This window comes from Fundulus heteroclitus, chromosome 1 (assembly GCF_011125445.2).
Source record: "Fundulus heteroclitus isolate FHET01 chromosome 1, MU-UCD_Fhet_4.1, whole genome shotgun sequence".
In the NCBI taxonomy this organism is placed as follows: Eukaryota; Metazoa; Chordata; class Actinopteri; order Cyprinodontiformes; family Fundulidae; genus Fundulus; species Fundulus heteroclitus.
This window is the reverse complement of record NC_046361.1, coordinates 3349925-3375318: the sequence shown is the minus strand read 5'-3', so window position 1 is coordinate 3375318 and position 25394 is coordinate 3349925. Positions and strand designations below refer to the sequence as shown.

Below are 25394 nucleotides of genomic sequence, written 5' to 3'. Positions count from 1 at the left end.
CCATCGACAGGTTTGGCAGAGAGACCAAAGGGAAAAGTTACACGTTCATTTGGGAAATGTTTGTGTAATGCGTTTACATGGCGTTTGGAACAAAGAGCTAACGCAGGTAGCTCATTGCTAGCATTCATTGCAAATGTGATTCAAGTGTGTTTTTATGGTTATAACAAACGTTATCTCCACAAGGGTTTCATCCATTGATGGGATATTAATGTTTTTGTTGTCCGGCCACTCATTATGCTTATAATAAAAGCTGAAGATTTTAAAGTTAGCGCCGAAAAGTCTGCTAGCCAAAATGCTATTGAGCTTCTGGTAATTTCCGGATCCGGACATTCACATAGGGCTTGTTTTAAAGCATAAGGCTTGTTCATTTCCCTCTGCCATTGTTTGATAGTGCTATGAAAATGGCGCTCTACACACCAAGAGGAATCCTACCTAATCTGGAAGAACAGTCTATTGTTGTATAACAAGACCCTTCGCAGAGTTAGAGCAGCATATTTTTCATCATTAATTGAGGAGAATAAGAATAATCCTAGATTTCTCTTCAGTACAGTTGCCAAACTTACCCAGAGCCACAGCTCTGTTGATCCATCCATTCCCTTAGCTCTTAGCAGTAATGATTTTATGGGATTTTTCATAAATAAAATTGATTCCATTAAAAATAAAATAATTGGCATCCTCCCAAACATGATTACCTCGTCCTCAGTAAGTGAGGCAGCATTGGAGGAATCCTTAGAACCTGCGCAGTGTCTGAACTGTTTAAAAGCAGTAGAGCTTTCTGAGCTATCTAAAATTTTAGCTTCATCTAAACCTTCTACCTGTATGTTAGACCCAATCCCAACCAAGTTGTTTAAGGAGGTATTCCCTCCGATCAGTGGTCCTATTTTAGACATGATTAATCTATCCTTGGTAAATGGATATATACCACAGGCTTTTAAAGTAGCTGTTATTAAACCTTTACTTAAGAAACCATCTCTTGATGAAGATGAGTTAGTAAATTACAGACCTATATCTAATCTTCTTTTCTTATCTAAAATTCTTGAGAAAGTAGTTGCTAATCAACTATGTGAACATTTACAAAGTAATGACCTACTTGAGGAGTTTCAGTCAGGCTTCAGAGCTCATCATAGCACTGAAACAGCTCTGGTGAAGGTCACCAATGATATTCTCATGGCCTCAGATAATGGACTTGTGTCTATACTTGTCCTGTTAGATCTCAGTGCTGCATTTGATACAGTTGATCACAATATTCTCCTACAAAGACTTGAGCATACTGTAGGGATTAAGGGAAAAGCATTAGGCTGGTTTAAATCTTATCTGTCGGACAGATTCCAGTTTGTTCATGTTAATAATAAATCTTCCTCAAACTCTAGGGTCACTTGTGGAGTACCACAGGGTTCAGTCCTTGGACAAATTCTATTTACTATATATATGCTTCCGATTGGCAAAATTATCAGACAGCATGGGATTAATTTCCACTGTTATGCTGATGACACTCAGCTATATTTATCCATAAATCCTGATGAATCCAATCAGTTACTTCGACTGCAGTCATGTCTTGATGACATCAAAAGCTGGATGACTTTAAATTTCCTGCATTTAAATTCTGACAAGACAGAAGTTGTAATCTTTGGGCCAGAGTCTTCAAAAAATAAAGTTCTTAATCAATCCCTTAATCTGGATGGCATTAACTTGGCCTCTGGTAATAAAGTTAAAAATCTTGGTGTTGTTTTCGACCAAGACATGTCATTTAAATCCCATATTAAACAGGTTTCCAGAGTTTCCTTTTTTCACCTCCGGAATATCGCCAAAATTAGAAACTTTCTGTCCAGGAGTGATGCTGAAGAACTAGTCCATGCATTTGTTACTTCAAGGCTGGACTATTGTAATTCTTTACTATCAGGAAGTCCACAAAATACAGTTCGAAGTCTTCAGCTGATTCAAAATGCTGCGGCAAGAGTTCTGATGAAAATCAACAAGAGGGATCATATTTCTCCAATTTTAGCTTCCCTTCATTGGCTTCCTGTTAAATCAAGAATAGAATTTAAAATTCTCCTTCTAACGTATAAAGCCCTTAATAATCAAGCTCCATCATATATCAGAGCTCTGATTACCCCATATGTTCCTAACAGAGCACTTCGCTCTCAGACTGCAGGTCTGCTGGTGGTTCCTAGAGTCTCTAAAAGTAGAATGGGAGGCAGATCCTTTAGCTATCAGGCTCCTCTCCTGTGGAACCAACTCCCAGTTTTGGTCCGTGAGGCAGACACCCTATCTATTTTTAAGACTAATGTTAAAACTTTCCTTTTTGACAAAGCTTATAGTTAGAGTGGCTCATACCCTGAACTATCTCTATAGTTGTGCTGTGATAGGCCTAGGCTGCTGGAGGACATCAGGGTCTAATTTTGTCACTCTACTGATTTCTACTGTTCTTCAGTCTACTGTTCTCCAGTTTTGCATTGTATTACATTGAAATGACTGTTGTCATTTCAGCTTTTAACTTTTTGCTCTCTCTCTTTTTCTTCATAGTAGGTACACCTGGTCTGGCGTTCTGTTAACTGTGACATCATCCAGAGAAGACGGCTCACCCGCTACTACCATCTAATGTAGAACAGATTACTAGATCAATGTGTGCTTCTGTGCTTTTTTGTCTTTCTTGTTGTGTCTCTGCTCTGTCTTCTCTAACCCCCAGTTGGTCGAGGCAGATGACCGTTCATACTGAGCCCGGTTCTGCCGGAGGTTTTCCTTCCCGTTAATGGGGAGTTTTTCTTCCCACTGTCGCTTCATGCTTGCTCAGTATGAGGGATTGCTGCAAAGCCATGTACAATGCAGACGACTCTCCCTGTGGCTCTACGGTTCCCCAGGAGTGAATGCTGCTTGTTGGGACTTTGATGCAATCAACTGGTTTCCTTATATAGGACATTTTTGACCAATCTGTATAATCTGACCCAATCTGTATAATATGATTGAACTTGATTTTGTAAAGTGCCTTGAGATGACATGTTTCATGATTTGGCGCTATATAAATAAAATTGAATTGAATTGAATTGAATGAGCCTTATTACACCATTAATAGGTAATGTTAATGTTGATTTAAAGGCGTTTTGGTTAACTTTGGGAGTAAGCGATTTTAGCGACCGATCAATGCAGCGACCCCTAGCTCCCAGAGGTAGAATTGCATTGATAAAATCAGCCGTCCCTAAAGTAAATGATTTTACTGAGCAAATCATTCTTTAAAATGGTATTTCTTCAAATAATGTGTTTTGTAACTTGGGATTTGCATTGTGAATGGGTTGAAACACATACCAAATGTTGTTCTGAATTAGTGAAGCTAATTTAAGTTCGTTCCATGTTTTTTTAAGGTGAACTTTGGTTCTTTAACTCAAACAAAATGTTATTTTATCAAATAACCTTTTGTGTACTCAGGATCCACATTGTCAATGGATTGAAAATATGCCAAATGTTGTTTTAAATTAGTTAAGCTAATTTAACCATTCCATGCTCTTTAAATCAGATATGCAGTGAACAGGATTCACTGAGTTATTCTGATCAACCACGTTTGTTTTGTCTTTTGTTTTTGCTTCTTTAGCATGTAAATAGTTCCTTAGCTTAGCTTCTTTTTATCTTCATTTTGCTTATTAGTTTAGTTAAGTTTCACTAGCCTAGTAGAGGATTTATTGATTGAAAGATAGTGTTAATTCAGATAAACACCATTATATAGTGATGTTCTCTGGATGTTCATTTAATTTTTGTTATTAAATTCTTGAATTTGAAGAGAAGTTGTCACTCCTTTATTCTATGTGTGTGCAGAGTTTGCTGTTAAAAGATTGCTAGTGCTTAAATTCATCCCTTTCAACCATTGACTTGATATCAGCTTAAGAGCTGAAGATCACCAGACAATACTTAACAGACATAGAGTTATTTATTAAACATAAATTAACTTTAAACAGTATATAATTGCACAACAGTAAAAACTCTGAAAAAGTCTGTGTGCAAGTTGTGATGTCTTGCTGTGACAATCCCTAAGTAAGGACTCAAGCCAAATGGACTCACACACATGTTAATCCTGTTATATTGTTAGTCAGCCAAAGTAAACTCACGTCAGGTGAATGTCTGTGTAGATGTTGAGGAAATAACCTCCCAGCAGGTAGCCTCCAGCAGGCCCCACAATGGCTGCTGTGTAGAAAATCCCTGGTGAGAGAGAGGCCAAAGACAGTCAGGGTGAGCCAGTACAACTACTTCCTGTTTCCTATTCCTGCAGATTTAAAGGGTCCCATTGTTCTTCTTATGAGCTTTGAATCTAAAACCTTTTTATATGAAAGAAAACTATTTTGAAGAATAATACCTCTCTGTTGTGAGTGTTTGTGTTTGAAGGGACAAGTTCCGTGTATTTCATTGAACGCTGTTTTATAACTTTGCATTTGTTGGAAACAAGATACTGACATCAGATATTGTGTTAGTCTGTGTGTGAGCAAAGCTTTTTAACCCAATGAGCAATTTTGCTCAGCTCAGTGAAAATATTCTATCAGACTGCTGCAAAAACAATGAATATATAAGTTAAGAAGTTAACAAATACATGTAACAATACCGGTAAATGTTTTGGAATGCAAAGCGCACTCCTGAAGACCTTCTTTGACTCTGTGGTGGCATCAGCCATCTTCTATGGTGTGGTTTGTTGGAGCAGCAGCTTATCTGTAGCTGAGAGGAAGGGGCTGGAAAAATTCATTAGGAGGGCCAGCTCTTTCCTGAGATGCCCCCTGGACCCAGTGCAGGTGGTGGGAGACAAAAGCACTGTAAGAAAAATAATATCACGATGGACAATGTCTCCCACTCCATGTATGGCGCTGTTACAGAGCTGGAGTGCTCTTTCAGTGACAGACTGCTGCATCCAAGATGCTCTAAGGAGCGATCCCGCAGGTTTTTCCTCTCAGCTGCTGTCATGTTTCATTCACACCAAATGCGTTTTGAGCATCAGAAAAGCGTACAACACTTCAACTAGGACGCTCATGCACATAAAAGTCAGACGGGCTGTCTAGAGCCTAAACGCTCTGAAAGTGCATCTTGAAAAGTGACGCCCGTTGGGAGGAGCTACCCTGTTCTTTTTGTGCAATGGTGGATGAAACTGAGAGAGTGGCTTCGGTTTATTAACCGAATAAAGCTAGAAAATGTTGCTGTTGGGTGCCCCTGCTCCATGCCTGGATTCACCAGATAATTTAGAGGCGTTCTGAATTTGGTCAGTTTCAACACCTGCAGGATCTGCACGCCAATGAGGGTTGCTTTCAGCACTATTTACGTCTGACCCAAGCCCAGATTGACAACCTGCTGACCCGCATTGGTGCCCACATCTCAAGCCAGGACAATAACAGGTGCCCCATTTCAGCTGAAGAGCATCTGTTCATCTCAGGTACTGGGCATTATTCAATAGGCTTGTTGTTAACATGTATCAGTGGTAAGAAGTAAAAACATTTTAGGCCATCGGAAAATCCGACACTACGTCACATAGCGGAGTCAATCTGATTGGTTGACGCTCCATGTTGAGCTGCAAAATTTCAGATTTTCCACCTCTAGTGTCGGCCGCCCTAGAGCTGCTTAACAGTGCATCAAGCCAAATGCCGAACACAAAGCGCGTGGATGTCTGTGCAAAAGTCTGGTTGCCTCCGATTTAAGCCTGTTTGGTGAAAACGCGCGGAATGCTTCAAACGCGCAGCGCAAGATGTGCGTGATGCTCTACGAGACATCTCAAAGCCCCTTGAGGCGTGACCACAATAGACTTTGCATGTAAACCAGATGCCCCTGAAGCTCAGAAAGTGTTCGCCCTAAATGCAGCATCAGGCTTTATAATGCCAGCTGCTCACAACAGACTAAGTACATGTTTACAAACATGCTAATGGTTGTGCGGGTTCTGATTTGATTGTGAATCGTTTACACTGTCTCTGGGGTAGTAAGGTAACCTTGCACACGCCTTTGCAACTCCGAGATGATGCTGTACGATCATGCACATTGCATATTCTTTCATATTGTTCTGCAAAGAGGCTATTCTTTGTTCATACTGTTTATCGACTGTTAACTAGAATATTCATCCTTTATACCTGAGTCTGTCATATCAATAATTGCACAATGTTTAACCTGGTATTTATTTTAGGTTTATTTTTGGCATTTCTGGTAAAGCTCATCCTCTGCTGCTTCATACCTAACTTTAGAATAGATTTGTTTGTTTTTTCATTAGTATAAATTGTGTGTAACTCTGTCTGTTTTTGCCGATGTCACACCCCAATTTTCCCATCGTGGAACAATGCAGGAATTTCTGATCTTACATTATCCTAATACCTTATTTTTACAAATTTCAAAAAAGAGGACTATTAATGTTCTTGTCATATTGATTCCAGTTTCACAAGTCTCAAAAAGGAATAAAAAAGGAAATAAAAATCATCTCTTTTAAGTGTTAATCAATATGCTATTTTAGAGGAAAACTCATGTTTAAGTGATGCAACTAAATAGAAACGGTTACTTCCAAATGTAAATGTAAAAACTTTTTATCATATTGATTTTATCAAATTAAAACCCAGACTTTTCCAGACAGTGCTGGAAATATAAATCTGTAAATATCTAAAAATTAATAAATATAGCTAAACTTAAAATAAACGGAAACTTAAAATTCAGCTTTTCTTTTTCCAGGTATATCTTTGATTACTATTTTTTAATACTTATGATACACAGCATAGCCATCCAATAATATACATCCAAACGGTATTGTACAATTTGTGAAGACTAACCTAACTTAATTAAAGTTCACAAGTAGTAAACAAATGTGTTATATTAAAACAAATAAGAATACAAAATCCCCCCCCCCCCCCGTATATCAATGACACATAAGGTATTTGTGTATTGATCTGCTCTTTCCCACCACCGTTGTCTTGATGATACCCTTAATTTTGCTAAGCATTAAATAGTTGTCCTTAGTTTAGGCAGGGAAGACACAATCTATAAATTATCATCTTCATTCAAAATATTGCTTTTCTAAATTCTTCACAAACTAGAAAAAAGTTTGTTAGATATTCATTTAAGGTTTGAAGTGAATTCTTTCAGGTGGTACATTTAAATATAGTTATCTAATGGTTAATAAATTGAGGCTTTTTTGAGCTTTTCCATAAAAGTGAAGCTACTCTTTTAGTCAGCAGAAAAGCAATTTCTAATGTGCCCCAGTTTTTCTTTAGTCTCCAATAAGTATCAGGATAGAGTTCTACCATAAAAACATTTGCATCAAGAACCAGCTTTAAACCAAACATAGTTTTTATGTTTGTTTGATCTACTACCACAATTGTAGAAATTTGCTGCCTTCCAAGCTGCATCGAAAAAAAGCTTACCTTTTCTAATGTACAGCTTTTCTTATGTTATGAAGCATATTTATTTTGGATTGTCAGTTTCAAAAACATTTGTATATCCAATTCTAAAACTGTTTTAATAAATGTGCACTACATATTTATTGCACACAGAAACAATGCAAGGCTGTACGTGACACTCACCTATGTAAACAGGTCCATAGTTGGAGCTGACATTCTCATCAAGGTATGTGACCCCTAAAGTGTACAGAGGTGTGGCACCAATACCATGCAGAAACTGGCCCAGCATGAACACAAAGCGATAACTGGACAGTGCTCCTCCCTCCTTGTTCTGGCAGTGGCTAGTACGGTTGGCCGAACACATTCCTATTTGCTCCTGCAAACTGACCAAGTAGGGTGGGGCTATGAAATGAGGCAAGGCAAACACCAGAGAACCCAACGCCATGATGAGTACCCCCCATCCAAGCCAGCGGGGCTTGTGCCCAGTACCACCAAAGTAACTGACGAAGGTCAGACAGACACAGGCGGCAATGTCATAGGAGCTGGCAATGAGACCGGCCTGGTAGCTGGGCAGGTCAAAGCGCCGTTCGATGGAGGTGACTACTGTGTTAATCAAGCCATTGACGATCATTCCCTGGAGAAAAGATGCAACACAAAGGAAGAACAGCACCCAGCGAGGAGTGTTGAACACTTGGATGACTTTAGGCTTCACAGCTCCCCAACCGCATAGATGATCAGAATCACTGGACATCAGTTGTAACCCCAAAGGAACCTCTGTATCAGGCTGATTGCCCTCTCCATATAACTCCCCTGGCAGCATTGAAGTCTTTGTGAAAATAAGGGGCCCAGTGAGGCCAAAAGCTTCTGGCCCGCCAGGGCTTCTAGGACCAGACCCGATTGGGCTTCCTGTCTGTGAATCCATGGGACTAGGGGTGTCCATAGAGGTGCCCCCATCGAGGGGACAGTCCTGCAAGTCCAGGAGCTCCTGCCTGGAGCTGAAAGTGGTGTCGGCATTTAGCAACACTGGCATCACCCCTTTGAGGGGTACTTTGGAAATCCTGTGCAGGTCTATGAGTGGAAAATGGATAGTCTTTTATTTTAGTTAAGCAGCACTGAGACAGAAAAATGTAAAACTGGCATAAAGTTAATACTCAGTTGGGTTCACCTCTTGTTTTATTTCTCCTGCTCTTTATCTCATCTGCAGCACAACTCATGCGTCCATGGCACCCAATGGCGGGGCTTTAGATTGCTGAAGACTTGCAAAAACACTTGAAAGGTTTGTCCGTGTTATGTGGTACCAGATGGAAAGAGAGCCAGGTAAAGGGGCAGAATAACGGCATCCTGTTAAAAGAAAAGAGAGAAAATTAAGCAAAACTAACTACCTGACAAACCAATGAATGTTTGACATGTACATTTTTTAAACTGAGACATTTAACTTATTTTAGGACTAGGACATAAAAGGACTAGGACATAAAATTTAACTCAACGTTATCTGTCATCAAGGAAATATGCCACTGCCCACAATAGTCGATCAATGAGAGTTGGTATTGACTGACTATGCCAACTGGTCAATCAATGCCGACTGGCAAAGCATGCAGTGTGATAACCCTCATTCACACATACTTCTTTATCCATCCGTTCTCCGTTATGTCACATATAAACGCCATTCTAGTCAATGGGGCATTTCCAAGCAGCACAGTGGCGCTACGGCATGACAGAGAACCCTCCTCAGTTGTCCGTCAGAAATACGGATTCAGTCTATTTGTGAAGGATGATGGAGCGAAATGCTTCAATCTCTAAACACCAGATGAGCCAGACAGGATATCAGACACAGGAAGTACAAAGCGGATTGGGTAATATTTCACAATAAAAGAGGGAGGGGGGGGGGCAGGGCTGTCTGAATGTGGGAACGGATCCAGTTCTGATTGATGTGTGGCACTTTTTGCGGTGAATGGACGGAGCGCACAAAAAATGTAGTAAGTGTGAGGTTTAAAGTGTGCCAAGACAAACCACATTACAGGACTTCAGCCGTGGATGATTTTACTGAAAGCCATAGAATAAGTTTGAACAGGATCACTTGGGTGTCAACTAATGACCAAATACTTCTGGTCAGGGTTTTAAATACTAAACATTAGTAGGAATGTTATTTTGATGTGCGTCTGACACAGCTGATGTGCATGACATGAAAATGATATAGTACAATGTTCTACAATAATCACAAGATACAGCCAAACACTATGACTAGTATATGTTTCAGATTAGTTAAGACATTTCAGTATGATTTTTAGACTGAATGGTGCCGAAATATCGTCACTGCTGAGAGCTGGGATCAGTTCCAGGCCCCTACCAGCCTGACAGAGACAAAGAGGATACCAAAATTGGACAACTAGCTATATGACGTTGACAACATCTTCCTATTGTTTCCTGGTCAGGCCCTTTGACAGGGAAACTGACAGCGAGAACTGTGGCAACATCATTTTAATGACAGCTCTGAAAACTTAGGATATGAGTTAAACCCATATTAGCCCATGAGTACGAACCTTTATGTAATATAATTAGCCTAAAATGCATAAATCTAGAAACGTTCAGATTCTAACCAAAGGCAACTCCACTGTCAATTGCTTTCTACCTTTTTTGTTGACAAATTATTCTTTTATTGCATTCAACACTGCTTCCTTTCAGTAATCTCATTTTTTAGACAGTTCACTCACACAAAGACCAGTAAGACCAAATTTAGAAAATGGCATAATATTGACTTTTGAAAAATATGTTTTTACTTTGCATTCTTAAAAAAGACGCATAAAAATATTAAGTGATTTTACCATTTAAGGCCCAGCAACATTGCGCTACTTATTTTTAAACAACTACCATATTTTGATCTGTATGAAAAGAATATTAATGCCAATGGCACAGCACTAAGTGATAACAAAATTTACAAAAATATCACACAAAACCTAAGAGGAAATAAAGTAAAAGCTAAGGGGTCTTCTCGAACAGCCCTATGTCATGTTTTCATTTTATGTTGTTTTGCATTACCCAGCAGGGATTTTCAGCATGGGTTATGAATTGGAAACAGCGTAAGGACAAGTGGAAACAGAAGGCTTCACTGTTGTAATTTCCTGGAAAGAAGTTGATAATGATGACATGTGGAAACTGCCACCTATGCCACATATGTGCAAAAAATAGAGATTTCAACATTGGATTAACTATAGAACTTGTGGATAACAGGTTCAACCACTGCAAATGTCTGAATGGAAATGATTATTTTTATTTATGTTTGGCACCTTTTTACAAAACCAGAAACATAAGGTGTTTTTTTTTTGCATGGGATAATTGCATATTATAGTTCAACTTTGACAGCCTTGCAGAAGGAAAGCATGTAGCAATCATTCTTGATCAGGTTTTCCATGAATCTACAAAATAAAGGCGGAATTTATTTTACCCTGATGCAAAACCAAATGACTATACGTTCAATTCAACAGGATACAAAAATGTCTTTCACTAAAACATATACATGAGTATAACTGGAATGTTAAAGTACAACTTGACTTGAAAAATCCTCAAGTAGGACATTGACCTGGTTCATGATCTCCCATAATGAGCTGTTAGGAGGCCAAACAAGTGAAACAAGTGAAACAAAAAAAAAAAAAAAACACACATACAAATATAATCATTATCTCATTCTGGTTTTAGCACCTCTTTACTAGCTTCCTGTAAAGTTTTGAATACATTTTAAAATTATTTTATTAGTTTTTAAATCTCTTAATGTTGTAGCCCCTTCCTATTTTCTGAGCTGATTCACCCTTACATGCCTTTGCATGCTCTTAGACCAGATGCTTATTTCCGTCCCAAAGTCCTTTTCAAAATCCAGAGGAGTCAGAGCTTTTGCAGTTTTGGCTCCTAAACTTGGAATGAGCTTTTGCTCGAGGTTAGGCATCGTTAATCCTGTTTTTTCTATATATTTATAATGTTTGTACAGCAAGTGCTTTGGAAATAAAGTGGCATGGTATTGTAAATTCATTTTAAGAACTGTGCAGCTGTAATAATTAAATACATTATTTGCATAATACTTCAAAGAAAAATGTTTCTGTAAACTAGAAAACTCTGATACCACGACAAATCCACAAATGACAAATCCTTACATAATTAAAGGTTTTAGGTAGAAAACAACAGACATGTTCCACATATGTTTTCTAGCTGTATTTAAAGTTAATTTGTAGCTTTAGAAAAACACCAAATTCTTTGTGATAATAGCAGTTGCTTTCACTTGTATCACAAACATTCTGTGAGTTTTCAAATGGAAACACTAAATAAGATAGAAACAACCACAATAGTCCAACTTAATCACAAAAACTAAACTTTGGAATTTAAAATTAACATATTTTGCAAATAAATAATTATTCAGTCTCCTACCTCTAGTCCCTTCTGGGATAAACAGATTTGGTGAAGTTCAATGATTGGAAAAATCTAAAAGGAGAGAGGGAAAGTTGAAAAAGGCGTTCATGCCTGGTGCTAAGCCTGTCCCTCAAAGCCTCTTATAAATCTAATGCTGAGGTAGCACAGCATGCAAATCAGCCTCAACGTCCGTCCCACTGAGCAGTATCACAGGGTGGGAGGAGCTCACCCACACAATCCACCGGAGGATAAACTGCTCACCTGAGCTGGGCCTTTTGTCTTGATTCTATAAGCCTAAAGGCTTATATGACACCAACGTTGTACTGAAGTGGACAAAAACAAGCAGGGCAGGCTAAATGAACTCCATGTCATGTTGTTAGCACCAAACATGGTTATTGTCACCTTTACTGTAGAAATTAAGAATCTAATGAGCCATGCCATGTAGATACTAATGGACCTAAATCCTCTGAGAAGGGATGAACAAACCCATTCACATTAAAAATAAATTGCCACATTCTGTTGATATTTCATTTACACTGGGGAAGGGGGGAGGGGGGAGGTGCTCGCCCGTTCCTGATTTCTTAGTCTTCTGTTTGTTTGTTTCAGAACATCAAACTAATTTGAACATTGGTCAAAGACAGCACAAGTAAACACAATATGTGGTTTAAATGAAGGTTTTCATTATCATTATTATAATAATCTATGACAAACTGATTACCCCTAATCCCAATAACTGGTTGGCCTGCTCTTAGAAGTGACAACTGCAATCAAACCTTTGCAATGTCTTGCAATGAGACTTCCTGGCTATGAGGAGGGATTCTGTGCCAATTCTTTGCAGATGTGTTGTCATTCAACCGTATTGGAGGGTTTTTCAAGCATTAACAACATTTTTTAAAGGTCAGGCCACAGCATCTGAATAGGATTCAGGTCAGGACTTTGACTAGGCCACTCAAAACTGCATTTTCTTCAGCCAATCAGAGGAGCAATCGCTGGTGTGTTTTGGATCATTGGCCTGCTTCAGAATCCAAGTTAGTTTTAGCTTGAGGTCACAAACAGATGGCTGGACATTTTCCTTCAGGAGTTTCTGGTAAACAGCAGAATTCATGGATCCATTTATCACAGCAAGATTTTACTGTCAGTAGGATGTTCTATGGTCGCCGCCTAGTGGCAGCCCACTGCTCCCTGAGGGATGGGTTAAATGTAGAGGACAAATTTCATTGGAATATACAGTATGTTGGTTGCAATGACAAATAAAGAAGATAATGTTCTTTTTCTGAAATACAGTGTTACTCTTAGGCCAGATGTAATGGAACACGCACCTTCGAAAAAGTTTAACTTTTATCTCGTCAGTTCACAGAATATTCTCCCAAAGTATTGGGGATCATCAAGATGTGTTCTACTGATGGGAAATGATTCTTTTTACTGACTTAAGACTTTAAATCACTCCCCAAAGTGACTTGAGTTTTTGAGACACTGAGTCAGTTACCCACTATAGTGTAACACTATTTAATGTCGTCCATTGAGATAAAACAAAATAAAAAAATCACATAATTTTCCAATTGTTTCATATATGGCAAAAAAAAACAAAAAAACACGATTTTCCACAGAAGCATGCTAACAGTAGTGATTCATACCCTGAGGTTGTGTACGCAGTAAACCATAGAACAAGCTAAAAAAACATATTTTCACAATGATTACCTGAATACTTTCTTGCTATACTGTCACTCAGACTACAGGAACAGACTGCAAAGAGCAAGCAGCAGACTTTCAGGAAATGGACGGGCTCTTTCGCAAACGTGCTGCTGCTCAGTTGAACCGCTAACTCACTGACTCATCTTGATCCGAGCTGGTTGGAGTTGACTCATTAACTCACTGATCAACCCTTGCTCGAATTGCGCTGTTAGGCTGGATTTGTGATTGGAGTCGAGTTGCAGCTCATAGCTGGGTGTTTAGCACACAGCTTAGAGCAGAAAGGAAACGGGGAGCTGAACTGCAGTAACAAACCATAGATGTAGCTTTTCCCAGTGAGATGTTGTCTGGTCTATTCTTTGCACTCAGGTAACTTTAGCAGCCAGTGGCTAGAAGGTTACATATTGGGTCAATAGCAATGATGAATCGTGTGCCAGTAAAGTTACTGATAGGTCTTGAATGACTCGTTCAGGGCTTGAACATCACTAATGGGTTCAGGAAAAATGAAGATGTTCCCTATGGTTCTTTATGCTCAGCAGTGGTTTATGTCTTAGACCTATGCAGGTTATTTTTCCTCAGTCTGGTGGAAGCATGAAGTATGAGGCAAGTGAGGCCTGCAGTTCTTTTGATGTTGTTGTGGGGTCTTTTGTGGCCCCTTGGATGAGTTGCTGCTGCTCTCTTGGGGTCATTTTGGTCGGCTTGCCACTCCTGGGAAGGGCAACCACTCCATTTTCTCACCATTGGTGGGTAACAGCTCTCACTGTGGGTTGCTGGAGTCCCAAAGGCTTAGAAATGGCTTTGTAACACTTTCAAGACTGATAGATCTCAGTTACTTTCATTCTTATTTATTCATAAATTTTTTGGATCTATGCATGATGTCTAGTTTTTGAGGATCTTTTGGTGTACTTCATTTTGTCAGGCAGGTCCCATTTCAGTGATTTCTTGATTGAGAACAGGTGTGGCTGTAATCAGGCCTGGAAGTGGCTGGAAAAGGGGAACTCAGGTGTGATAAACCAGTTAGGTTTAACAGAGGGAGCGATATCACTATGTCACACAGGGCCGAGTAGATTTGGATCCCTTTTAGTGTACTTAATTGCCCTGTTAATCTATTCCTGTTTTATTTAAGCACAAAATAACAAAAGACTGCAAACACATCCACAGAAGGAAAACCAAACAAACTCTAACTGCACTGTTAGATGGACAGGTTTGATGTGTCTATCCAGGTTTGTGGCAGAACCTGCTCCCAAAGTTTTTTTCATTTTGCAGTGAAAGTGCTCCGCTTTGTTGTTCCTCAAATGTTTAAACTGTCGCCAGATGCTGCTTCACTTTCAGCTGTCACTCATAGTTACTCGTACAGGATGATATGATGCACTCCCAAACTCTCTCCTCACCGTTGTCTGCTGTCTCACTTGCCATTCATAGCAACGTCTGCCCCACCAACCGTTTTCACGTGATGGCCTGATTCTATTTACCCATATGTGATTGGCCACATTGCCACCATGTTGGCCAATCAAAACAAAGTTGTGCCGTGAGCAGAGCGCTGTGGAAGCCAAGCAGTGAAGGAAATACCCTGGGAGCCAACTTCTCTGATTTAATACAAAGTCTGCCAGAGCAGCACCTTTTACAAACATCAACATCTGCAGACATCTATTGTTTAGGGAAGTGATCCGTCAGTAATATACGTCTTACTGGTGTACTTTCGTATTAGAAGGCATCACTGTAAAACATGCTGCACACCTCTGAGCTTAACAATGAAACAGTGATGGAAGTGGTGACAGGTCGTCGACAGGTAAGCATACCATAAAAGCTGTTGATGTGCAATAAACCAATCCAGAAACCAAAGAGCCACACAGATTGCTCAAAGCAGCAACTAAACCTTGTTTCTGGGCCTCATGATAGTTGACTAGTTTTGCCAAGCCTGTTAAATGACCAGCAACACCAATTAGGATAAGAGAAACATTTGCTCCACAGGGCTCTAGAGTCTGACCAATGTGGTTGCATATTAAACTTAATTTCCTAATGGTGTGACAAAAAAAACTTTGCAACTAGCCACAACTTGGCCGAGAAGGCCAAGAGTGACCAAAGCAGTAATCAAAACAAAGGGGGTATTTAGAACAAACGCACCATGGTGGTTATCTGTTGGTCTGAGCTCCCCCATTCTGAACCATGCAACACCTTGGTCTGCTGCAGTATACAGACAAAACGCTAACAGCTTGGTCAGCCAATATAAACTGAAGCTGAAACTGGAATTTGCTAATAATAATCAGGTTACGTTGAAGCTAGAAAGTAGGAAATCCTTAGCAGCCTACTCTGCAGCTAGAGCTGATCACTAAAGAAAAGATTCAGCAAAAGCATCAGTAAGACAGAAATTATATAGGGCTGCTTCTGATTTTATTTGCATCCACGACATATTTGTTTCCACTGTAAAAGTAGGTTTTGTGTGTGCCAGATCCATGTTTGTTTTGAAACACAATGTATTTAGGTATAATGACCCTCCCTCAGCAATAGATTTTACATGTATCAACAGCAAATAGACATGGAAATGGAGACACACAGTGGCTCACTAACAAGCAAGACAAGCAATTATAAGAAAACAAATAATTACATGACTGAATCAAAGGTGCATACTTCCATACAGGACATTAACCCTTATATTAAATGTTAATTTGTCTACTGCTTTACAGAAAATTAACACTTTTAAATGACATATTTTTCTGAACAATGGCTGGACTTTGTTCAGAAATGTCCATCCTTTGTTCAGTCCTATGTCCCTATGTCCTCTATTTAAGAAAGTATTCAAACATATTTTCTTGCTGCTATAAAGAGCCATGTGCAACAAGTGGAACAAGTTGTCTATGACTATACCATCTGTTCAGCCAATCTCCTGTAATCTGCTGGAGGCTTAGAAGGTTTAAAATGGTCAGCAATGTCCACAATCCAATTAAATTCATATTATATTTGTATTGTATTGTATTAGTTGTATTTTTAATAGAATGACAGATGAAATTAAGCTTTGTTTTCTGTTCTTGGTGGTATGACAGAATGTATAAGGAATATCCAAATAAGTTCAGAAACATGTTAGGCTGAAGGTAGTGATTGGATGGGAAGGATTGGATTAATATCAGCTGATGATAGGATGATATAAAGTGGGAGTGTCCTGAAAGTGGACTGAGGCCATTGACAAAACAATGCTCTAATCTGAGGAGCACCTTCCTGTCACACTGTTTGTTGTTTTAAAGCCAGCGATGCAAACTTTCTCACAGGCTTTTTTTGGGTCCAAATCTTCATCTTGCTGAGATCAGAGTAGAGAGTTGTAATATTAATAAGCACCCGGTTCTCCTCTCCCCAGCAGCTCCTTTATCTTCGCACAGGAAAGTTATTTGCTTTGGAATTGGGAGTTTTTCCTCTGTGGTACACAAAGGCTTTTGAAGTATGAAGAAAGAAAGTCTCCCATGTAATAATACATTAAGATAAGGCTTGGCTTTAACTGTCAGTCTGACTCAATAGATCCTTTCATTTGAATCTGTTGCAGTGAGATATAGAATATTTCATCTCCTGGAATATCATCAGAAGCACAAATTTCACTCTGAGAAAGTTGTTGTGTTTCATTATTTAATTCCAGGTATTGGCTCCGTAATCCTAAAATCAGAAAAGTATACATTCTGAAATGAGAGCACGTATTGTGTTTTTCTTTTCTTTTTTTTTGTCCCTGTTGACCCTGCACTTGTTTTAAAGCTAATGTAAAGTTGAGTGGAAAGGAATCTAACAGCTTTATTATTTGTCTGTTTTCTTATCTGTTTACTATATAAAGACAGTTTACATAAGTCAGAACTGCTGTTGCTGACTTGGTGAACATAGATGTTTTATTTATAGGCAATTAAGTCCATATTTTTCTTGGATTTCATGCCAAGAATTGTTGCTACATTTAAATAAATGTTTACATTAAACTATTGATTTCCAACGCTTTCCACATTTTCTGGCACCCTTTGCATAAATAACACATCTTAAAATGAAATGCAATTTTCATTGCTGTAACATATCCTAAATTAAATTATAATTTAGAAAAAAACTTTAAAAGTAGCTACTGTTGTGAAGGAAACTATCAAATTGCAGGATCATCACAGTATCGGTTTGTGTATTATCACACTTAGAAAGGACTGCTGGGATCCAAACTTTTACAGAATATTGTATATTTCATGTTAGACATGTATACAGACATATTATGGTAATAACAAAACATTGCCGCAATGGTATCTGCCGGAGTGACTTGCGATATGATGATTGTGATAATTTTTTAATTAATTTCCCTAAAACCCAAAGGAATACGCAACATGAGTTATTAGCCAGGCTAAAATATATGTATAATTTGTATTTTATATATATTACATAATATATATAATATTTATCATGTTATCATTTAAATGACATCCAAATTCACAGATTATAATTTTCACATTGGTTTTTACAGCACTCAATTTGACCATGTTCAGTATGTCACACCTTCAATTTTTATCAAGTCCAATTTTACTGCCACATCCAGTTTTTCAAATAAATTTTTGTTACTTTGACCCGTCATAGAGGACAGACTCTTTTACCTTTCCTACTAATGACATCCAAATTCACAGATTGTGAATGGTGCTTTCTTTTTAGTCACTTTGAGGCCTCTACGTTTCAACCAATGTTTAAGCTGTTCTACTCCATGTTTCTCGATTAAAGCCTGTTGAAATGAAGCTCCTGTTAAGTCGTCATCTTTCAAAATGATTAGTATTATGACTGTTCAAATTCTAGTTTGTACTCTTCTTGTCCAAACATCTGGGAAGCTCGAGTTATCTCTGGGCACATGAGACGTCATTTGAGAGAGGCTCTATTGGCTGACAAGGTGATGTGACATAAGAACATTTTTAACACACTAACAAGCATTTCTTTTACAGGGGTAAACCATTAGTTTGCTGTCCTGCTTGTTAGTTTGTTTCTACCAAATAACAAAAAAAGCAGCTGAAAAGTGGACTGCTTAGAAATAGACTGACTTTCAAACATTTGAAAAATCTCCCATACAATGTTCCCCATCTGCTGGTCCTCCAGCTATCCTGTTTGCTCGCATGTTTCCAATGAGCAAGTCGATGTGGGGTCCCTTGGGTTCAGATAACTGCTCTCCTGTTGCTGCTGTGCCTAAAACCAACATTATTCTTCATATTCAAGTCATCGCAGGGAAATTATGTAGCGGTGTCGGTCAGCTACTTTGATATGAGAGACCCGGCTTTGATTCCTGGTTGTCTCAGGAAGGGCATTGTGCATTAAAGCTCTGTTAAGTCTATGCCAGGTTGTGCTGACTTGGTACGTCAACCCCTGAGTAAGGGAGCAGCCAAAAAAAACAAAAAAAAACCTTTCCTTCATAGTGCTGTTTGAGAAAAAAAGAGCCTTTCAAAGCTTCTGGAATTATACTTTAATTTAAAGTATTAGCAGTAACTGGGCCATCAGTAACAATAAAGTTATACACATTTTGAAGCAGTTCTTGACTTTTCATGTGATCTGCAAAACTGAAAAGTCTTTTGACTCCCTCTATCATCTTAAAAAAAATTACGGTCAGCATGACCTCTCAAAAAGTGGAGCTTTTGATGTGCACACATAGAAACACTGATTTTCTAATGAAACATCTCTAAGGGATTGCTTGAGAGTTTATAGAGTGGACTGTATGTTACAACCACAATCATCGGTGCATTTTATTAGAACTTTATGTAACACAGTAACAAATATTGGGGCAAATTAGTATGGCAGGAAAAAGCCAATACATGATTTATAAAATTTTCTACAAATAAAAAGTGTGGCATGCAAAACTATTCAGCCCCCCTAAGTTAATATCGTGTAGAACCACCTTTCACTGTGGGAAAAAGCCCCAGAAGCAAAAAGGGCTTTGATTTGTATTTGGAGTTGGGGGAGGCAATGTATTTTATTTAGGGGTGTCAGAGTACTGGAAGCTAAAAGCATAAATATCCCAAACATTTTAGTTTTTTGTAAATAACTGTGAAACCCATCTATAATTTTCCTTGCACTTCACAATTGTGTGCTAATTTGTGATGACGACAGAGATGTTCTTGAAACGTTAGTCTGAGTTTGCCTGTGCTAATTAGTGTCAGTCAATCACATACAATTCTCATAAAATACATCGACTTTTGTGGTTGCAGCATAACAAAATGTGAAGTTCAGAGGGTATGAATTCTTTTGAGCACTAATCTATTTTCACTTTCTTTTTTGTTTAATTCCAGTAATCACAGTACAAAGTAGAGAGTCATGTTGTAGAATCCGAGGTCTTTGCAGCAGCAGTGGGATTTCAGTAAGCACTGACCCAATAATGTTCTTCCGCTTGGCTGCAGCTTAGAGAGTAAATGCCAACTATCCCCACAGGCAACAGACAGCCATGCCCGTTTAGCATTTGTCTCTAAATGAAACGTTCCAATCGCTCCCTCTGACATTCGTTACCTTCCCCTTTCAGTGCCAGCATCGATCACTCTGAACTGCCAGCAAACAACTAAAATGATATGGGAACACAAAGAATATTGTAAAAAGTCTAGATATTCAAACTCTTTCTACAGCTGAAAACCTGTTTAAAAAACATGGAAGTTATTTCAACTTTTTATCAGCAGAATCTGATACAGGAGGAAGTATGTTCAGCGTATGGAAACAGTACTAAGTTGAAGACCGACAACAGCAGAACAGGAACAAAACTTTTTTAAATGCCATTTAGATCTGTAATAAGAGAATTTAAGTAATAATGGCAATTTAGGGAAATTAGAATACTATGTTTAGTTGAAAAGAAAACAGCCCTTTCCTTCATCACACTCACCCTCTCGTGTTGGTGAGGACATCAGGGTAAGTACGGGCTCAGTATGTTCCAACAAGACCTTTAACATGTATTTACAACAAGCACAGACATAAAAGAAACATAAACGCCCTGACCTACAACTCCCACACTTACTAGCACAGTACTGCCTCCTGCTGGAGAAGTTAGAACAGAGTGGCTATCTTTTTAAAAGGTGAGCGTTTAGGAGAAAATATAAGTCAAGATGATTAGTTAAGATTCAGCAAAAAAAAGATGTGTTGTAACTGCAAATAACTAAGAAGTATTTTGCCATTTTTTTTGTTTGTTTTTTACAATAAGGCCTTTTGTTGTCTTTTCAAAACCCCTCCAAACAATTGAATCCCAAGTAACGAAACAACTGAGAAAAATCCAACAGCTAACAGATATAATTATTATCCAAACAGTAACTTATTACTGAGCAGAAAATATATTTTCTAGATTCGGACCAATAATAAATAAGGTAACCTTTCAAAGATCGGTATATAAAACTGCTCAGATATCAAATAATGCTTTGATGTGATGCAGCAAACGAACACTGGTCTCTGTTTTGAAATAAATACAATAATGATAAAAGAAACAGGCTTAACTGTGGTAAGAATTCTTATAAAACGAGAGTTAAATAATTGCAAATGAATGAACATCTGGTGAAAAAACAGATTTGTAATAATAATAATAATAATAATAATCATCTCATCATCATTATCATCATACTTTTCCACAACATCCATGATGCACAAATATATATTTTACTTTCACTTGAACAAATGGGGTTTTACCTTCTATAGCATCTTGATCATGACTGCTCAACCGATAAACTTGTACAAGTGCAAGCCTTGGGGACTACTGTGAATATTATACACCCGATGCACTCACAAAGTCCTGCCCCTCTATGCCTGACCTTAAAGGTTTCATTTACAGAAAGACAAAGCCGGTCTCTGTGCACCTTCCAGGAACTAGATTTATGTTTAACAGAAAACAGAACCTCCCACAAACAACAATTTTTTGAAACGACTCTTCAAAGTATATCACGTTAAAACCTCACACCATGCAAACCCACACATTCAATCTTGACATTTTAACAGGACTTGACTGACTTTGAAGGTAAAACCACTGAAAAAAAAGATCCAATATTTGCTTTTTTAAGTCAATCAGGCTTGAACATGATTTAGATTGTGTCTGCGTCCCTACACACAGAGCATTGCTCCTGTGTCATTCCCCCTGATTTGGCTCCGTGTGTTTCTGTGAACTGGGTCGGATAGTCTCTTCATATTAAACCACATAACTTCTGCTTATCAACCCAGACTGAGGATGTTATATTCCATGCATTGCACCAGTCAAATAAGTAAAAAGGCAAAGAACCAAGCGAACTGAACATTTGTAATAATCTATGATTCCCTCCAGGATGCTGCGGACAGAACATGAAAAGTAGACATGTCTGTTCTTCGTTCTGTGGATAGCACTGCTGCCACAAGCATATCAGATAAGAATATGCAAAGGCAGCATACAACATGTAATAGCATGTTCTAGGAACATGTCAGTCACTACTGTTTTCATTTCCAAGTGACAAAAGATACTTGTTTTCATACAGTTATGAGCTTCTGCACGTTTCCTGGTCCACCAGGCAATGCCTCCTCTAGGTACATTTTTCAAATATGAGATCAGGCAGAAAAAAATTCTGGTACATAAAAGATATAAATATATATATATATATATATATATATATATATATATATATATATATATATATATATATATATATATATATACATATATATATGGGATTAGTTACACTTTAAAGGAGCCAAAATTTGACATATTCAAAGATTGCAAACAACTACATCATGCAATAACCCCACCTTGTACAAGTAGATTGAAAAGCTATTTTTTTTAAACTTGGTACTGTCACTACACGCATGCACAGTATGAGGGATTGCTGATAAGCTAACGACAATGAAGGCAGTGGCTACACGCGCTTTCAGGAGGAGTGAATTCTGCTTTTCAAATCTTCTGGGTTTCCTTAGATAGGAAACTTTTTGACCAATCTGTAAGTTGCCTTGTGCTATATAAATCAGGGTACCGCAGGGATAAAAATGACAAATAATTAAAGGCATAAAAAGTATGTTATTAACATGAAAAAATGCACCTTTTCAATCTCAACATGGAACATGCTTTCTCAACAGAATCACAGATGCCAGTTAAATAAGTGTGCAAATAAATACAAAATAAATAACCCAAACATAACACGATTTGAAAATATTTTAAGGTTGTTTGACACATTATTCTTTTGATGTGCAAATAATCTAGAACTCTCAAACTAACAATAGCAAAAATATGCAAACAACACTTATCTGAGGTAGTGCAAAAAGAAACAGTTTTCTGAGGTCATGTAAATTGCAAGAATAAAATTAGCAACAACTACAAAATTTTTGGTTGTCTGAGGTAACAACACACAAACCACAATTAGAACAATATTTTGAGGTATTGAACTATACAGGTAGACAACAACCAGTTAACGCGAACATCAGGCAATAGAAACATTGTTTTTTCAGGCTGACATTGAAAAGTGCACATAAATGTTAAGGCACACAAGAGTTCAAACACCAACTCTGCTTGTCCCATGACTCATTTATAAACTGCAGGGTTACAGCCATGAAAGAGGTTGCAGCCTTGCTGGTCCATAGGTCAATTGTACATCCAAAGTATTGTTCCATTGAAGCTGCTGCGTGAGTCTTTTTTTTCTTTTATTTTACAACTCTGGGATTGCAGTGTGCATAAAGTGGTTTTGTGAAGGAACAACATACTGTGGATTTAGCTACATGAGAAGTTGTTGTAACCCAGGTTTTTCCACCATGTAAATAGGATACTGATCCTCACAGATGCTTTCTGCCACAGCCCCGTTTAGTTTCACAGCTTCTGGTGAGTTGGGGTCATAATTTCTTTGCTTATCAAACAAGTGGCTGGCTGTGTGTGCTCCTTCTTAATTGTTGCAGCATAAGGACAAGTTTCCTCTGCTTCACTTTTATACTGCAAGGGAAAACAACACATCTGAGTAATGATAGCCAGCTTTAGGATCCTAGCCGCAGCTAATGGTGATTAACAAAACTACTAACATTAATAGAGCAGCAAGCTAAACGCAGCTAGCTAGCCACAGCTAATCACACATTAATGCAGACCACAGGTTGCGCTAACGTCAGTAATACGTTTAACACATTAAGTTCAATTACGAATGGAACCATTTACTTTTTCTTTTTACTAACCTGTCGGAAATCCTTATGAAGGCCAAGGAGCCGGTCTTCAGATGTTTGGCCAAGTTTGTTGAGCTGCTCGACTTTGTTTCCACCACCTTAAAGCGCTGTTTAAACACAGGCTTGTGGAGATCTTTGGGTTTCCCTTTGTCGCTTACCTCGTATGAAGAACATTTCCAAATAAGGCTTTTGCCTTTTTCTTTTTCGATTAACACTGGCTGGCCTGGCCTTCTTGCGGCTGCACTTGTAATAGTAGTAGCAGATACATGTGGCTGCCTGCTCAACACCAAGCTGGGTCGCAGTGAGGGATGTCTACCTGGCCAGTCGGCCACTCTGACTGTCGAGTGCGATCGCCCACAGTGTTAGGTAGCGCACACTCGCAATGGGAGCTTCAGTATCAATGCCATGGCAAGTTAGTATTATATGTGGATACAATGTTTTCAGAGTATCAATATTTGTGACAACCCTAATATAAATACAACTGAATTGAATTCAAACTTAATTTACATTAATGTCTTGGGCGTGGGCTAGTGAGAGTCCAGACTTAAATCTGACTAAGATGCTGTTGGAGGATCTTAAACAGGCCTAAAAATACCTCCATTTTGGCTGAATGAAAACAATTCTGCAGCGTGACCATAATTCTTCACAGAAATGGGAACACATGGGGCCAGGTTAGTTTGTAAATATCTACCTGAATAAATAAAATGATTAATGCTTTTTGTATTTACTCAGGTTGTCATTGTCTGTTGTTACTATTTGCAATACAATCTGAATCCTTTAAGTGTGACGTGGAAGCAGAAGTTGATGAGGTCTGTAAAGGGACAAACTCTTTTTCACAGCACAGTTTGTCCTCTGTACAACAAGTCTGTTGACATCCACAGATCGCGTTATTTACTAAATCAGTCAGCACAATAAGTTGCAGCAGCAGTTTTTTCCCCCCTGTTTCTGAGCTAAATCAGAGATAGATTTTGTGTGAGTATTTTGAATTCCCTGCCAACCACCTCATGTGTCCCATTAGCCAGAACAAATCCTTTTGGGCCAAACGTGTTGTTGTGAGAATACTGGCTGTAGATAGACTGAGAATATCTTTGGAATAATATATCAACAGTTATGTTACTGTTGTGCAGCCAAAGCCGCAGAAGTAAAACGCGGACGGGTTATATGTAGATGTCCAGAGCTCTTTCATATTAAGTAATCTAGGTCACACCGTCTAAGAAGAAGGGATGGATGACAATAATGTGTGCATCAAATTAACATTTTTGCTTAAGTGTACTAGAAAGCTACCAGAGGTTTAGTTTTTGAATTAGGATTTTTACTACAATTTTCTGTTAACATGCATTCTGTTATGCATTGATGCAAAATTTGAATTTTGTGATATTTCTATCTATCTATTTATCAGACATTCAAACACTGTATAACTATTATGATTTAAAGGCCTGAGCACAAATAAAAAAAGAAAAGTAATTAAAGTTGTGAACACAACCCTGCTTTTTGTGGCCCCAATGAGTATTCATATTTTCACAGGACTTGTTGAAAATGCACCAGTCGTGCACATATTTAAGATAACTTTCAAAGTTTGAAAGTGAAATTAAACTTCTAAATCTGAAGCTAGTATTGATTTTGTTACTGACGACAGAATAGGGAGGTCAATTTTGCTGTGGTGGGTTTTACCTGCTGTTGACCACTAATTAAATTCTGCTCAGGGCCTCATCCATACACCCTTGTATGGATGAGGCCCTGCGCTCTGTTGCTTTTGTTGCACCTTCATAAATCATCCGAAACTGAGCATGGCCTTGTTTTAAAGAGAAAATAACGTGGAAAACACTTCTTTTGAGCAAACCAACAAAATAAAATGAGAAAAGCTATTTAAACTGT

At 38.3% G+C, this 25394-nt stretch overlaps 1 protein-coding gene across 2 annotated transcripts in view; it reads right to left on the bottom strand.

The window, feature by feature from the left end:
* Positions 1 to 25394, bottom strand: part of slco4a1 (solute carrier organic anion transporter family, member 4A1) — a 46577-nt gene that overhangs the window by 20129 nt on the left and 1054 nt on the right. Inside the window, exons 1-4 of one of the 2 annotated variants that reach the window (XM_021313183.2) lie at positions 11748 to 11871; positions 8500 to 8675; positions 7518 to 8402; positions 4095 to 4185 (exon numbers count right to left, since the gene is read on the bottom strand). In XM_021313183.2, coding sequence (XP_021168858.2) covers positions 4095 to 4185; positions 7518 to 8402; positions 8500 to 8548 — 1025 coding nt within the window. In that variant the 5' untranslated portion in view covers positions 8549 to 8675; positions 11748 to 11871. Of the gene's footprint in view, positions 1 to 4094; positions 4186 to 7517; positions 8403 to 8499; positions 8676 to 11747; positions 11872 to 25394 lie in introns of those variants that run through there. The other variant, XM_036147607.1, reaches the window with a different exon arrangement.